This window comes from Corylus avellana, chromosome ca1 (assembly GCF_901000735.1).
Source record: "Corylus avellana chromosome ca1, CavTom2PMs-1.0".
Classification (NCBI taxonomy): domain Eukaryota; kingdom Viridiplantae; phylum Streptophyta; class Magnoliopsida; order Fagales; family Betulaceae; genus Corylus; species Corylus avellana.
The window spans coordinates 48,575,003-48,589,138 of record NC_081541.1 but is presented as its reverse complement, the minus strand read 5'-3'; the positions used below and the strand labels follow the sequence as shown (position 1 = coordinate 48,589,138).

General features: G+C 37.6%; 1 protein-coding gene across 2 annotated transcripts; it reads right to left on the bottom strand.

Annotated features, from left to right (window-relative positions):
- Positions 1–7,755: 7,755 nt before the first annotated feature.
- On the bottom strand, positions 7,756–12,528 carry LOC132180908 (type I inositol polyphosphate 5-phosphatase 10). 2 transcript variants are annotated; one of them, XM_059593904.1, is made up of 11 exons: positions 12,457–12,528; positions 12,210–12,273; positions 12,028–12,103; positions 11,292–11,382; positions 11,064–11,165; positions 10,040–10,574; positions 9,756–9,949; positions 9,524–9,632; positions 8,771–8,916; positions 8,478–8,696; positions 7,756–8,222 (listed from the first exon to the last, which is right to left on the bottom strand). In XM_059593904.1, the coding sequence occupies exons 2-10, from the start codon at positions 12,231–12,233 to the stop codon at positions 8,489–8,491; spliced, it is 1,485 nt and encodes a 494-aa protein (XP_059449887.1). In that variant the 5' UTR covers positions 12,234–12,273; positions 12,457–12,528; the 3' UTR covers positions 7,756–8,222; positions 8,478–8,488. The 2 variants fall into 2 exon arrangements, with proteins under 2 accessions (XP_059449887.1, XP_059449895.1); XM_059593912.1 differs by lacking the exons at positions 12,028–12,103; positions 12,210–12,273; positions 12,457–12,528 and adding an exon at positions 11,469–11,516.
- Positions 12,529–14,136: the final 1,608 nt, after the last annotated feature.

Genomic DNA, 14,136 nt, shown 5'->3' with positions numbered 1-14,136 from the left:
ACGAAGCCTCATCTGGAAAATTTATCCTAGATTCATGCTTGCAAGGCACTGATCTACAAATCTGTGAAAGATCTTGCGCCATCCGCCTTCCCACGCGCCTTCGGCAATTCCTGTACGCGCCGCCACCGTAATTCCTTTTGGCCAAATAACAACCAAAAGTGGTGTCTTGACCCCAGATCAGTTGATATGTGCAATTTCAGTCCATTCTAGAATTGCACGCGCCCCCACAAAAAATTGTTGTGATCCCACACGCCACACGCGCCACCATGTCAGGTGGATCAGCTCAGCATCCACACCGATCCACAAATCTGGCCCCGACAGTCAAATTTTTGCCAAGCATGCAGCCATCAGACACCGGACGCGCACCTCCACACGTCGGTTTAACCTCCGGCGCATGGGATTCATGCGCAAAGAATGGCCGCCAGTGAAGGCGCATGTAGTACACGCGCTAGGTGATTCCCCTCTTCTTGCCTGCCACGTGTCACCTAGAGAGGCTGCCACGTCATCCCTAATCTTCAATCCAGTCCAAAGCCAGTTTCTAACCAGGTTATTAGGTTTAAAACGGGTCCAAAATCGGTTTCTAATAGGTCCAATTTCTTTCGGCCCAGCTGCCCAAGCCGGCCCACTCTCAAACCGGTCTAGTAAATCAACCCGACCCACGGGTTAGACCCAGTTCACTCAAATCCGAAACAAATCGGATCCTACCCATCTCAACCGAATAGGCCAACAGGGTCAAGTCCTACAACTTAGTCCAAATAGTCAATCTAGTTCATCGGGTTAGACTCGGGTCATATCATTTTCGGGTCAAACCATATGCAATGGTCCATGGGTTTTGGTCTATTTTGCCCCAATCAAACCGGCCCAATTCAGCCTATCCTATAAGGCTCCAATTCAAGTCTCAGGCCTAGTCCATGGCCCAAATCATTCACTGCCACCAGTAGCCGCCGTCCTCCGCCTCTGGTCGCCATCTCCAGCCACTACTCCAGTGACTTTTCTGGTGAAAAAAAAGAAGAAGAATTAAATCATAATTTCCCTTTCTTTTTCCCAAAATCAAGCCACCTTGAGTTTGAAGGGGGATGTTATAATATTTTATATATTATTCTCTACGATTTATTGTCTTTCCTATTAGGGTTTATTCCTTACCTTAATTAGTCTAGGGTTTCTTGTTTATCACTCATAACCTCTTTATATATAGAGGCTTCTGTAACATTATATATCAAAATAATATGGAAGAAATGTAGTCTATTATATGTTTCCGCTCTCTCTCTTATCTCTCTCATTCTTCCGCTCCAATATATTCAACAATATATTTAACAAAGATAAAACGGAAATAATAAAATAATACAAAAGATTTTACGCGGTTCGGTTAATGACCCACGTCCAAATGCCCTAGAGAAAGAACCTCTGACCTCTCTCTAGTTTTTCCTCTCCGGTGAGTTCCTTTATGGAGGAAGGATGGAAGATGGGTTTCCATCCCTCCTCCTTCCCCTCCACCCCCTTCTTTTGCTCATATGCGCTTTTTTTTTTTTTGTCCCCATCACCGGTTTTAGTAGTAGCCACGCCACCCTCTCCACCCTGTCAACTCGCCGCCCCATCCGATCGTTGCCTTTTCCTTTGTTCTAGTCACCTTGGGAGTTTTAGATCCGGTCTGATCTAAGCTAGATCTGTTCCTTTCGGGCTTGTCAGGCCAACGACACGCCACTCCCTCGCCTTCTCTAGCCTCTCCACCATTGTCGCCGCCCTCCTCGTCGCAACACTGCCACCATGCACTAGTGCTTGGCCTACACGTGCCGGCGTGGGAGCTTCACTGATGCTGTTGTATGCTGGGTTTGTGTTTTTTTTTTTCTGTATTTTAATTTGTTTTTTCCAGCTTCTTTGTAACTTGTTTGAATAAGGATTCTACATACCCTTGTGTTGTGGATGTGAACAGTTTTCTGGCTTTCAGGTTAAAGAGGATGAGTTTTGGCATGGGGTTTTCTGCTTCCATGGTCGAGGAATATGAGCTACCTATACATTGAGTTGAGTCTATTTGGAACAGATATGTTGTTACAATTGAAGATTAGTCATGGATTAGCAGATTTTGATGTCATAGATAGGTCTTGAATGCCAGATTATTATGTATGTATCTATGACTTATAACCTTGTAGCTTCGGCTATGATTTTTTTAGAGCTTTTGCTCTGTGATAAAAGAGCTTTATGCTCGTGATCATTTATCAATTAATGAGACTATAATGATTTCTCCTTCAAAAAAAAAAAAAAAAAATGATAAAGCCTAAATGAATACATTATACTCCTATTCCTTAATTGTATGATTTGAGTACATGGCTATATTTATAGAGATTTAGCATTATTTCAAATACAAAACAAATCTCTTAAATTAAGGGTAATTAATTACAAATCAAACCCACATTAATCACAAATCAAATCCTCATTAATCATGATGTTTGGGTGAAGCCTTAGGGTTTTCTCACTTTCTCTTTAGAGCCGCAGCCTCAGGTAAGCCCCCTCCCCCATGGTGAGGGGAGGAGGGATGACCGTTTGCTGCCTCCCTCTTCCCCCTCGCCTACCCTTGCACCGGGTGCCAGTAGTTTACTTGATGTCCCTGGTCCGGGTTGCCTCATCCCTACCCTTTCTCTGCCGCCCCTTCCTCTTTGTTCCGCTTTTGTCCATGGCGGGGCTCTCTATTTTGTTTTGTGTTCACCACCGATCTCCTCTGCCCGCTTTGCCACCCACCGTTCGCCGCTGGATCTTTTCTCGTGTCCCTCTAGCGATGAGCTTCAACGTCCCCTGCTGCGATGGTTTTCCAGCCAGCTAGTGATCGGTTTCGCCACATTCCGTCCACTGTTTTGGGCTTTTTCCGCATCCCCACCGTGTCGAGCTTCCATCGTTCCCTTCCGATGTCGGTTTCCGGCGAGTGCACAATCGGCATCCACGCTGCGTGTGCCTGTTCCCGTTTGTTTTATTTTCTTTGTATTGTCTTTGTTCATATTTTTTCCCTGTACGGATTTCATTCATGTTATTTGCTTGTAATAAGGCCCTGCCTCTTTGGTTCGCCCACATTTTATTTCAGTTTTCTTGCTTCTGTTTTGTAATAAGGCTTGGCTACTCAATTTGCCTGCTTGGATGTGAACTGAAGTTTGGTCCAGATCTTTTTGGTCGTGGATGTGAATTTTAGTCCAAACCTTCGAGTTGTGGACGTGAACTTCATCCTGGCTTTTGGGTCGAGGAGGAATTTGCGCTACCTATGCATTGGATTGCGTCTGTCTTATGCAAATCTGTTATTTCAACTGAAAACTAGTCATAGGTTAGCGGAGGTTTTAGGTGATGTTGTATCCTTATAGCTTCGGCTATAATTTGCATTTTTAGGGCTTTGTGCTCCTGCAATGTTAGAGCTTTATGCTCGTGATTATTATCAATGAAATTGGAATGTATTTCTTTCAAAAAAAAAAAAATCCTCATTAATCAAAATGATTTATATCCTTAACATGCCCCTACAAGATGAACAATCTTTTAGCAATCGTAGATCTTGAACATCGAATGCCTGGAGTGGAAGGCGCCTGATTTGAAATATCGGCTCTTGAACTTGAACTTTAGTAACTATGACTGGCATCAGCTATCGTGGCTGTGACTCAAACATCTGCCACTTTTTGGCCAAAATTTTGGACATCGGCTTCTATGGTCGGAATGAGCCAACTATGGGCTTGAAATTGGCCACATGGGCCAAACATATGCATCTTTGGACCTTTTTTTGTTTCTTGGTTTCACGTTTTCTCATCTTTTTTTTTTCTTCACCCTTTTTTTTTTTTTTTTTGATCGTCAATACAAGCATGCAAGATCTATGGTGAGAAGATCTGCAGAGCCATATTGACTATCAAGAACAAGACAACAAAAACAGAAGAAAATAAAAATTCACAGGGCCATTGGATCATGAACACTGGTGTTAACCAAAAGGATCTGATACCGTGAAGAAACTCATAAAGATATGGAAATTATATGTAGAAATAATAAAATAACACAAACGATTTTAGAAAAACTAGTGATAACTGTTGGGAATTGTGTCCAAAACTCCAATTGATTGGATAGAGTTTTTGAATAGAATAAAAGACATATACACTTATTCTTGCATGGCATACATGTGTGATTGTGTATTGTCCCATTATATGCATGTAAGAGTTGTGAGACCCTTAAGATGCATTGTATTTGAGTAATGGTGTGGGTATCACAGAAAGCCATACTCAAAGGTCCTTGTAACTTATAAAACTTGTTGTTCGTACTTCGCAGTTATAAATGAAACTGGAAAATTCATCTAGACTATAACATGTTAAACCTCAAGTGACTTATCTTGGTCATAAAAAGCAAGGAGGCTTCAGGTTAATATGTTGGGGTATTGGCAAGGTTATGTCATGCACCGAACAGGACCACATGAGTCATAAATTGTATATATTGTTATAACAATTGATGTACTTGTACGATGTCTTAACATTTACTCTAAATCCTGAGAAGTTTGTGAATTCAGATGTGAAATGTTTATTACTTAGATGTATCGAAGAGTTCACCATATATATATATTCTACACTTCTACTAATAAATTGGTCTTAGAATATTTATTATCGGTTAATTCGGTTAACCAACAAAAAAAATATTTATACCGATTAACAAAACCAAACCGATGTCGGTATAAAAATCCTTAATCGATTAACGACCGACTTCTGGCAGTAGGCGGTTAATGTCGGTTCAGTCGCAGTTAGTAGGCGATTGATAGTCGGTAAACAGTTAAGATGCCCACCCCTATTTGGCATTATAAAACTTCATCTTTAAGATTAGGCAAGTGAATCTCATACAAGGGCGAAACTAAGATTTTTAAATGTAGGGTGATGAAATTAAAAAAATAAAATAAGGAGGTAAAAAGTTTATTTTAAAATAATTATAAGGATATTAAAAAAAAAAAATGAAGAACAGTTCAAGGATGCAGTTCCGCTCATGGTCTAATAAGGGCTCTTTCATAATGTGCTGCACAATTTGAGGTCCCAATCCTATTTAAAGCATTGCAATTTATGAATTATCTCGTAATTCTAATATTTGTAGAATATAGCATATGAGTCATGTTATACGCCACACATTTATTCCCCTTATATCTTACTATGTGGCGGTGTCTAGCAGTCATTTAGTTTTTGTTTTCTTAACAAATGTTGACCTAAGGGTTACTACACTCTATTACATTAATATAATAGGATAAAAGTAAGATATTGGTTGAAATGTGTCGTTATTCTATGCATATGCTACTATCTTTGCCTGGTGTGCTTTTTCTACATAAAAAAATAAATAAAAAAAATCACAGAGCCCTTATGTTTAGGAGTGTATATGCATACGGATATTAATTATCTTCATCGGTTATCCACAACTATCTACTATACACTATTCGCACATGAAGATGCATATTTGGTTAGCAAAAATTACTACCTGGCATACCCTTTATATATATATAATATATATTTATTATATTTAATAAATTCACCAAAACATCGTCATTTTGGATTAGGTATATATTATGTCTACATTTAGGCTTTTTTTCTTCACAGCTTACTCATTTACTTGGGTAAAAAAGCAAAAGTAACATGAAATCAATATATTTTCAAAATATTAGAGCTTAAAAAAATTAAAACAAGTGCAAAGCACTAAATATCAGCCCAAATTATTTTCAAAATCATTTAAAGTAGGTCATAATAGAAACTCAAAGAATGTCCAACAGACTAAAATAGGCACATTACCTAAAATGCGGATAGTGAATAATAACCGCAATAACCGAATGGATGCGGTTAGTAAAAACTTATTGTGGATATCTAAAGTAATATCCGCATTTTGCAGTTACGGATATTACAAATAACCGCATCCGCATGTACACCCCTACTTATGTTACCCTTGATCTAGACTTTTCTACCCTAATTTTTAATTTTCTAAATTTAAAACTCAAGTTTATCACCATTTTAAATTTGAGACATTTTTTCGTTAAATAAAATATAAGCATGATAGGAAAATAAAATTATGCCACTCTTTAAAAAAAAAAAATGAAAAGCAAGGTTGGGTCATGCGCCACCATACGCAGTAATGCATGGTTGGGCTTTCACTCCAATATTGTAATGGTTGGATTATCCAACCATTATGTTGGATCATGGACCATGGTTAATTAGATAATACCTAGTCATCACCGAGTGACCCAACCATCATAGACTCATAGTTGGGCATGACCCAACTACTCATGACCGGGTATAATTGGGTCAATGCCCACAACCGTGCATGTTGGAGGGTGTAATAGTTCCCATTTGGATCGGCTTATATCATGACAACATACGAGAGTGGAGAAAAAAATGTGACACGTAAGCCACCAAGATGGTTAATAGGAGTGGCCGAACCATCCTTTTGGGCCAAAAGGGAGTGATTCGGCCACACTTAATGACCAGTTTGGGGTAACTAACTCTCTCTCCGGTGGCTAGTTTTAGAATGTAGCTGAATTACTCTTCGAGGCCGAAGGAGCGATACGATCCCTTAATGGCTGATTGTTTGGGGATGGTTTGACCACCCTAGTGGCTTGCACGCCATTCCCGTAGCTTGCAAGCCACCTTTTTATTTTTTATTTTTTATCTATCCTATGCTGGAGCAACCTAAGTTGTTCATTTGAAATGAAGGATCCAAATTAGAACTATTCCTCCAGATCCAAATCATTTTTCTTTTTTTTTTGACAACTCCAAATGTACATAAACTGTGATTTCTGTGCTAAACCAATAATTAAGAATCAAATACATAACATAAACTGATGTATATTAGAGCTAACTTCTACACTGTTTTATAAAACAAAACAAAACAAATAACAAAATTACATATAGCAATGACATGTGCATCTTGCAGGCCAATACTTTCAGCCTCTTATCCGAGGCTTTGTCCTGGGCCACCTAACACAGAAACATGAGTACATGGTGTAAATTTTCAGATATTGTGGAAGCCATGAGAGTACACTAGTGAAGGTATTTGAGATTACTTGTTCTGAGTGGGATTGGGAATGCTGGGAGGTATTGTTCGAAGGCTTGCGACCACCACCACCCGGGTTGTACTCGGTTCTTTCCTGTCGGAGTGCAAGTGTCCGAGCTCTCGAGAGGACGAAGACGACGTCGAAGATCGATGAACCCTGGCTTTGGCCGCATCAACCACAAGTGAAAGCATCAATGTAATAGCAAAGATTGCTGCAATCAATGATTTGCTGCAGAATACCATGGTTTTTTTTGTTTCTGACTAGGAGGATGTCTTCTTGCCTAATGATGTGTGAGTGAGTGCCTGTGTTATCTCTGTGTGTGTGTATGAAAGATAGAAATAGAGGGAAAAAGAGGTTCCATAGATTATTTCTTAATTGGTAATCACAAAAAAAATGAAGACTGGATGCAGGTGTGTCATGTGATGAATCTTTGACTATTTCAGCTTCCAAATTCCAAAGCTAAATCTTTGACTATTAAGACCAATCATGTGATAATGCACGTGATTCAATTGCAAATGATTGGTTGGCAACTTTGGATTCTGCTTGCTAATTAATTTATAATCTGATGCAACTTGCAGATAACACAGAGCAAGTCTGAAACAAAGAGCTCTCATTTATAAAATAATCATATAATACATGATTACCTTTTTACCAAGCTTCTGTGCAAAAACATGTTCTTAAAGTGTTGTTGCTGTAAATCTTTGACATTCAAACTAACAGATAGCTATCACTGAGTCCAAAAAAATGTTGTAATTACATTGAAAAATGTTTCAATACAGATCATCAGATTGAGTCAATATTGTATTTCTGAACCTAAAATCAAACCTAGTGAGGGCAAGCATTTGAGCCTCACAACCAGAATGTGTCCACCGTTTTGTTTGAACCCATTTGGGCAAGGATTTGCAGAAGTGCCTCCTTTAATCTTTTCTCCCAGGAATGGCATTGAGAGTAAACTTGATTTACTTGACAAATATGATGACACAGGCATACACACAGGATAATTTCTCTGAAGCATAAGCATCACCAATCATTAATATCCAGGTACATTGAGCATTTGAGAGCAATTTACAACTTGCCAGGCTGCAAAATGCTCTGTAGAAGTTGCCCAACTTACAATGATTGCCCAACTTAATCTCATATGATCAAAATTTGAATATTTCTTCAGTCTTTGTCATGACTGTGAGAAGGGCATTAGTACCTGATGATATAAGCAACAATCAAGCAATATTCTTTACACTAAAACTTCACAAACTTAGAATCCATGTAAGAGACCAATGACACCCTTTTGCAAGAACGAAGCTAGGAATTTTTTTTAGAGAGCCTGTAACTTCATCCCTGCCTTTTTCTGCCTAGGGGCCTCTTCAGGATTTTGTTGTGTGTTGTGGTACCTAGCCCACAAAGTCACCACTTCAAAAAACTAAAATCAAAATCAGAATTTTGTGCATGAACTTACATATTATTTCATCAAAAATATTTACTAGTTGGAGGTAAGAGCTCTTCAATCCCAACTTTCATGTTAGAATCAGATAATCCCTTCTTTACACCACCCGTTACAGCATCAACATCGACCAAAAATGTTGCACAAACAGGCCGGTGGTCGGAAAACTGAGACTCCCGACGTACGTAAGAAAGTTGACGTATCCCGGCTCCATGCCACAGTATTCTATCACACCTGCAATTCCTAACTGCTCAGAATTTGATCTAAAATGCTTAAATATGTCCTATAAATATACTATCTATATATACCAAGCTGGAGTTCTCCTTTTCTTTTTTGAATTTGTCTCTCCAGCATAGGTGTCTGAGTTGTAGAAGTACTTGTACGTGGGTGCAAAGTAGATCTTTCCCTCTCTCCATCCCTTGAATACTCGCCCTGCTTCTCTTTCAATTTTGAGCTATAAAAGCAAATAAGCCTAAATGATTACACCATAAAGCAGCAGAGGCAGCCAAAAGCTAAGGCAATGTTTAAAAGTCAAAGTACAGAAAATGCCAAGTTTGATTACAGTGTTTGAGCTAAACAACTTAAGCCTTTTTCTTATGTTTTTTCCATCGAAATAAAATGATTTTGATTATCATAGCACTTAAAGTAATGTTGTTCTCATTTTGTAAATAGGATCATCTCCTACATTCCAAGAAGTGACTTGTGTTTCTTTTAGCTTTGGAGTGATACTGAAACATAAGCTGTGTCATCAAATGTTACACAAAATAAAGTCATTTTCTCTTAAAATTGCATTCAACATAGCATTTGAAGGCACAAATTCATCGCTATAGTGATCGATGACAGAAAAATTGGATAATCATCAAGAAGTGATGGAATTCAGTCTCCCGTTTGATGAAATGCTATGACCTCGAATTTTTGCAAGAAGTATTGCCTGCTGCCATATCCTACAGTGGCCCTATTTATGGTAATCGATTATAGCCAATGGTTACATGAGCTCAGAGAAAATTTATCTTTCTGTTTTTTATCCAAACTTCAAACTGAATTCATGGCAAGTCAACTACCTGATCTTTGTCCAGAAGTGCATCCCAAGCATTCTCCTGCAGGTGCTTTCTTGTCTCGGCATAGCTCAAAGCTATTCGGTAATTCAAGTCCCCTAACCATATAACCCGGCTGCAGCCATTTTTCAAGTGTTAAATAAAACATTTAGTGACCATAAATACGAAAAACGAATAACATACTGCAATAGAAGAATTGGTAAAGACACTTAAAATCAATAATTTGAAAAACGCTCACTCATGTTCAAGAATTTTGTCCGGCGCCCTACTGTGATGTGATCTGCATCTCTTTGGAAACTGAGTGTTTTTAAGTATTTCTATGACATCCGTGTTTCTTCTAAGTTCATCCCCCTCCTTCTCTCCAGATGCCAAGTGACTGCAGACAAAGCAAAAGCTTGTCTGATAGAGTGACATGCTCACAGAAATACACCCCTGCCACCATAGAATCAGCAATAAGATGAAACATACAAATATATCTGACATAAGTATATCTATGCATCTACACAAATCATTAAACAAAACCTTGTTTCTGAGGCAGCCCATTATCCCACGACTTATGCAGGAGATCCTTAAGTGGCCTACATGCTGCACAAGCTCCTTCCTCACCCATACAGTGACAAAAATACCCACCATTTGCTTACTGGCTATAAGGCTGTAGTTCATCTGGTCAGTACTTGACGAAATGGCCATCTCCCCGATGTCGAATCCATTAGATACATCATCATCTTCTTCTAAAGGAAAGTTGTCTTCACTTATATGTGAATGTTGGTATCGGAAACAGGGATCCTTACTCTGCTTCCTTTCTAATTCAGGAGTGCAGTTGCAAGTCTTAAGCCTCCTTCCGCTCTCCGCCCTAAAAGTCTTACTGACCTTTTTAAGGGAATGCTTTGAGAAGAACAAGGAACCAGCAAGGGAGGCACTTGGTCTTGATCCTCTTGAAGCCAAGTCACATGATTTGTTTAGTGACTGATTGATCAAAGCTAACCATTTTGCTGCAGGCTCATTATCTTCTATCACTAGCACATTTCCAGCATTTAAAGGCACAATTTCCTGAAAACTGATATTTAAAGAAAGGTCATAAAACAGAACAGAGCAGTATGTACCATGCAACTACTTAATTAGATTATAATACATAAGAAAAATCTCCACTTATGAGCTCATATTGGATAAATACTAATGACTACCAAGAAAATTCTCCAGTTCTCTTTTTCTCTTTTTCTTTTTTTCTTTTTTTCTTTTTTCTTTTATCTTTTCCTTCTTTTGTGTCAGTGACACCAAACTGAGTGCATACAACCATATTGGGCATTGGAACCATATTACAGTAAAAGGATTTTCAAAATCACCACCTAAGACACCTTAAAGGATTCCAATTATCAAAGGGAGTCAGGTTTTCTTTTCTTCCTTTTTTCTGATGGAATTTGTACACAGGAAAAAAGTTTCAGATTTCAAAGAAAAATTTAACAATATATTAATCTAATATTTTGCTAGAAAACCCCCAAAAATAAAGTAGGCAAAAAACAAGGGGGAAGAGAGAGAGAGACAATACCCCAAGACATATATATCCGATTGGTCTGCATGAAGAATATCGTCCAGGTTAAGGGCATTATGTGGAGATTTCCCTCCTACATTCCATGTTGCTACAAAGACTCTAAATACACAAACAAGAAAAGGCATTTGAAGATTAAAAGTCTAGTTTAGAAATCTAAACATATATATAAATTTATATTGTGTGAAAAATAAAAAAATTAAAAAATGAAAGGAATATTTTGAGTACCTGAATGTCTTAAGATCTTGAACAGGAGGAGGCATTGGACGTCCTAGGCCAGGGAAAAATAGACTCTTAAATGTTGGACCAGATTGTGCTTCTGGAAGTAGAAACAAGCAGAAGAAAATTAAATTATGAAGATAGATAATTAAGATTAAAAACAAAAAAAGATAGTACTTAGGATACTTGAAGCAATTTAAGCCAGAGAAAGACACTCTAGCTTAGAGATCTTCTCAAACTCCATTTAATTTTGACTGGTAATAGAGACTCTTTATAGAAAGAGAGACACAAATAGAGAGAGAGAGAGAGAGAGAGAGAGAGAGAGAGAGAAAATGTGCCATTCTTGCTTCTTCTGGTACACTAGCTTAAAGTTGAACAGGAATATATTCCTCTATTTTTAGAGCAAATTGGCTTGATGCTCTCCCTCCTGTCTCAGTTTCTATTTTCTAAAATCTCTTATTAGAGTTTTAGATCAGTATTTCAAAAATATCTTTTCAAAAAAAAAAAAAAAAAGATGAAAATAATGTGTCACTAGAAGGTAAAGCAATAATACATCCACTTTCTAGATAATGCGACTGGCATATAATATGTGTCTAACAAAAGGGATCATATTTGTATTGATTTCTTATATCACATCTACTAAGAAACACACAGAAAAGTTGACTGCTTCTTTTCTTGAACAGATATATATATATAAAACAAGGATGGGTATGTTCCATTGATGGAGGGATGTCACAGCACTCACCAGGGAAATCTAATGAGCCTTTATTCGTATTCCTTCCATTTCTCTCCCTTCTGGCAAAAATATTCCGAATGAAGGACTGGAATCACAGGGGGGACAGGAACAGTGAATAAGAAAGAATAAAACAACAAAAAAAAGATGTCAAAAGATAAGGCAGAGGAGGAGATTAAAACAAGAACAAAAACCTGCTTCTTGTTCCTTAATGTCATGTCTGAATCGCATCAATGTGGCAGACCCCAAATCATAAAACTTCAGAAACAAAAATATACACCAGGCCCATTGAATTGTTTGGACTAGAAATTAATATTCTAAAATCTAAATGGAATAAATTATAGCAAAAATCAGATAACACCCAGAAGAAAATAAAAAATAGACAAGAAAGATTTAAAGAATGCAGATGAACCAATATGTTCAGAAACAATCAGACATTACCAGAAAAGAAGAACAAGCACATTATTGGATTCATGAAGAAGAGAATCTGAAGCATAAAAGAAGAAGAAGGTGGCAACCCACGAAAGAGGTTGACAGCCCAAATGGGTTTCTTTCCCAAGAAAGTCAACTGCACAAGCAAGCAAATGCATTTGCATTAATATAATATGTTTTAAGTTTCCTGGAAGCACACATAGAAAATAGAGTTATAGATATTGTAGGGAGACAAGATAAGAAAAAGAACCTGAATATTCGATATTCCAGAACCCTGGGTATCCTGTCTTCTTCTTCTTCTTCCAACAAGTGCAGGAAACGAAATGTTTGTAGTTTCCAAAGGGCTGCAAATTTACGTGCAAAGATGATTTTCTTGAGCAAAAAGAAAAAAAAAATGAAGAAAATGGAGAAGAAAGAAAAGAAACAGTCAAAAGTTGGGATATAGAATCTCACATGTCCCTTCAAAGTCCCAACTATTTCAGTAGGGAAACCCCCTGTGAATGGTCAAATTGTACTTTGATTTCTACCGCGGAAAAAAAGGCCTCTTTTCCTAACACTTTTGGGTTCTTTGCATTGAAGAGAGAAGACTAGAGGGAAGTTTTTTTATGTGTCAGAGAGGGAGAGAATGATGAGTATAGGGAAAGTAACCCCACGTGTGTGTCTATGCACATAACAAATCATATTCCCCCTAAGTCCTTGTCAAATTAGTTTGGCCTTTTTGGTTCTCCTGGAACCATGAGTCTCTGTCACATGATGTTTGTTTTAGGATTTCAGGGTACTGTAGGGCTGCAACAAATTTTAATTTAGATTATTTATTTTATAAATAAATGGTTGAGAAAAGAAATGGATGGCAATTGGAGTAGCCCAAACCACTCTTGTTGCTGGTAGAACTAGTTCTCCACCCCCATTTTAGTTTTGGAGATGGCCGAATCACTCATTTGAACATTGGATCAATCACCTCTAACCTAGTTGTTGTCGCATTTTAAGGTTATTGGTCCACGAAGTTTGTGTTAGGATCCATTTATGCCTCTTGTCACACAAAAACTATATTGGTGTTATCTTCCATACAACTCATGTGTTGCTTGAGGGTGGAAAACAATCATCATGCAAATGCTAAGAGGCGAGAGAGCACCAAAGAGTTCAAACTTTCCTTTTCGGAGTAACGTTGGAAGATAAAAAGGTGAAACTCCACTTTAGACACCTTAAACTACAGCGCGTTTTAAGAAAATCTCTCAAACAAAAACTCTCAATTTATACTCCTAAACTTTCAATTTCAATTAATTGACCTCTTCTGTCAGATTTAAAATGTTAAAAGTGATACAATGACATTTATACCCCAGCCTTTTTTATAAAATTCCGAATTTACTCTTAATTTCAAACTAATTTTTTTTTTTTTTTTTTTTTAAAAAAAAAGAAGGTATTTTGGTCTTTTCAGGCATTGCCGTTAGAATTTAGCGGCTAAATCCCAAACATATGAGGGATTAAATTGAGAGTTTTTTAAAATTTATGGAGATCTTTTCAAAACACAAGTGTTTAAAGTGAAGTTTCCTCAAATAAAAACAACACTTTTATTTTACGATTATCTCATTTAAGTAATGCTAAAAGGAGGACTCGAGTCTTTCATATATCCTCCTAAATGTAATGCAGCTTTTAAAATCACCAATAGATATTGAATAATCATCACATTTG

Bases quoted from the DNA above. Each gene is read 5' to 3' on its own strand.
- LOC132180908 (XM_059593904.1), bottom strand. From the start codon at position 12,233: ATGACATTAAGGAACAAGAAGCAG. The intron at 12,104-12,209 runs GTTTTTGTTCTT...CTGTGATTCCAG, and splicing joins CATTAAGGAACAAGAAGCAG to TCCTTCATTCGGAATATTTT. The intron at 11,166-11,291 runs GTACTCAAAATA...TTGTGTATTTAG, and splicing joins CAAGATCTTAAGACATTCAG to AGTCTTTGTAGCAACATGGA.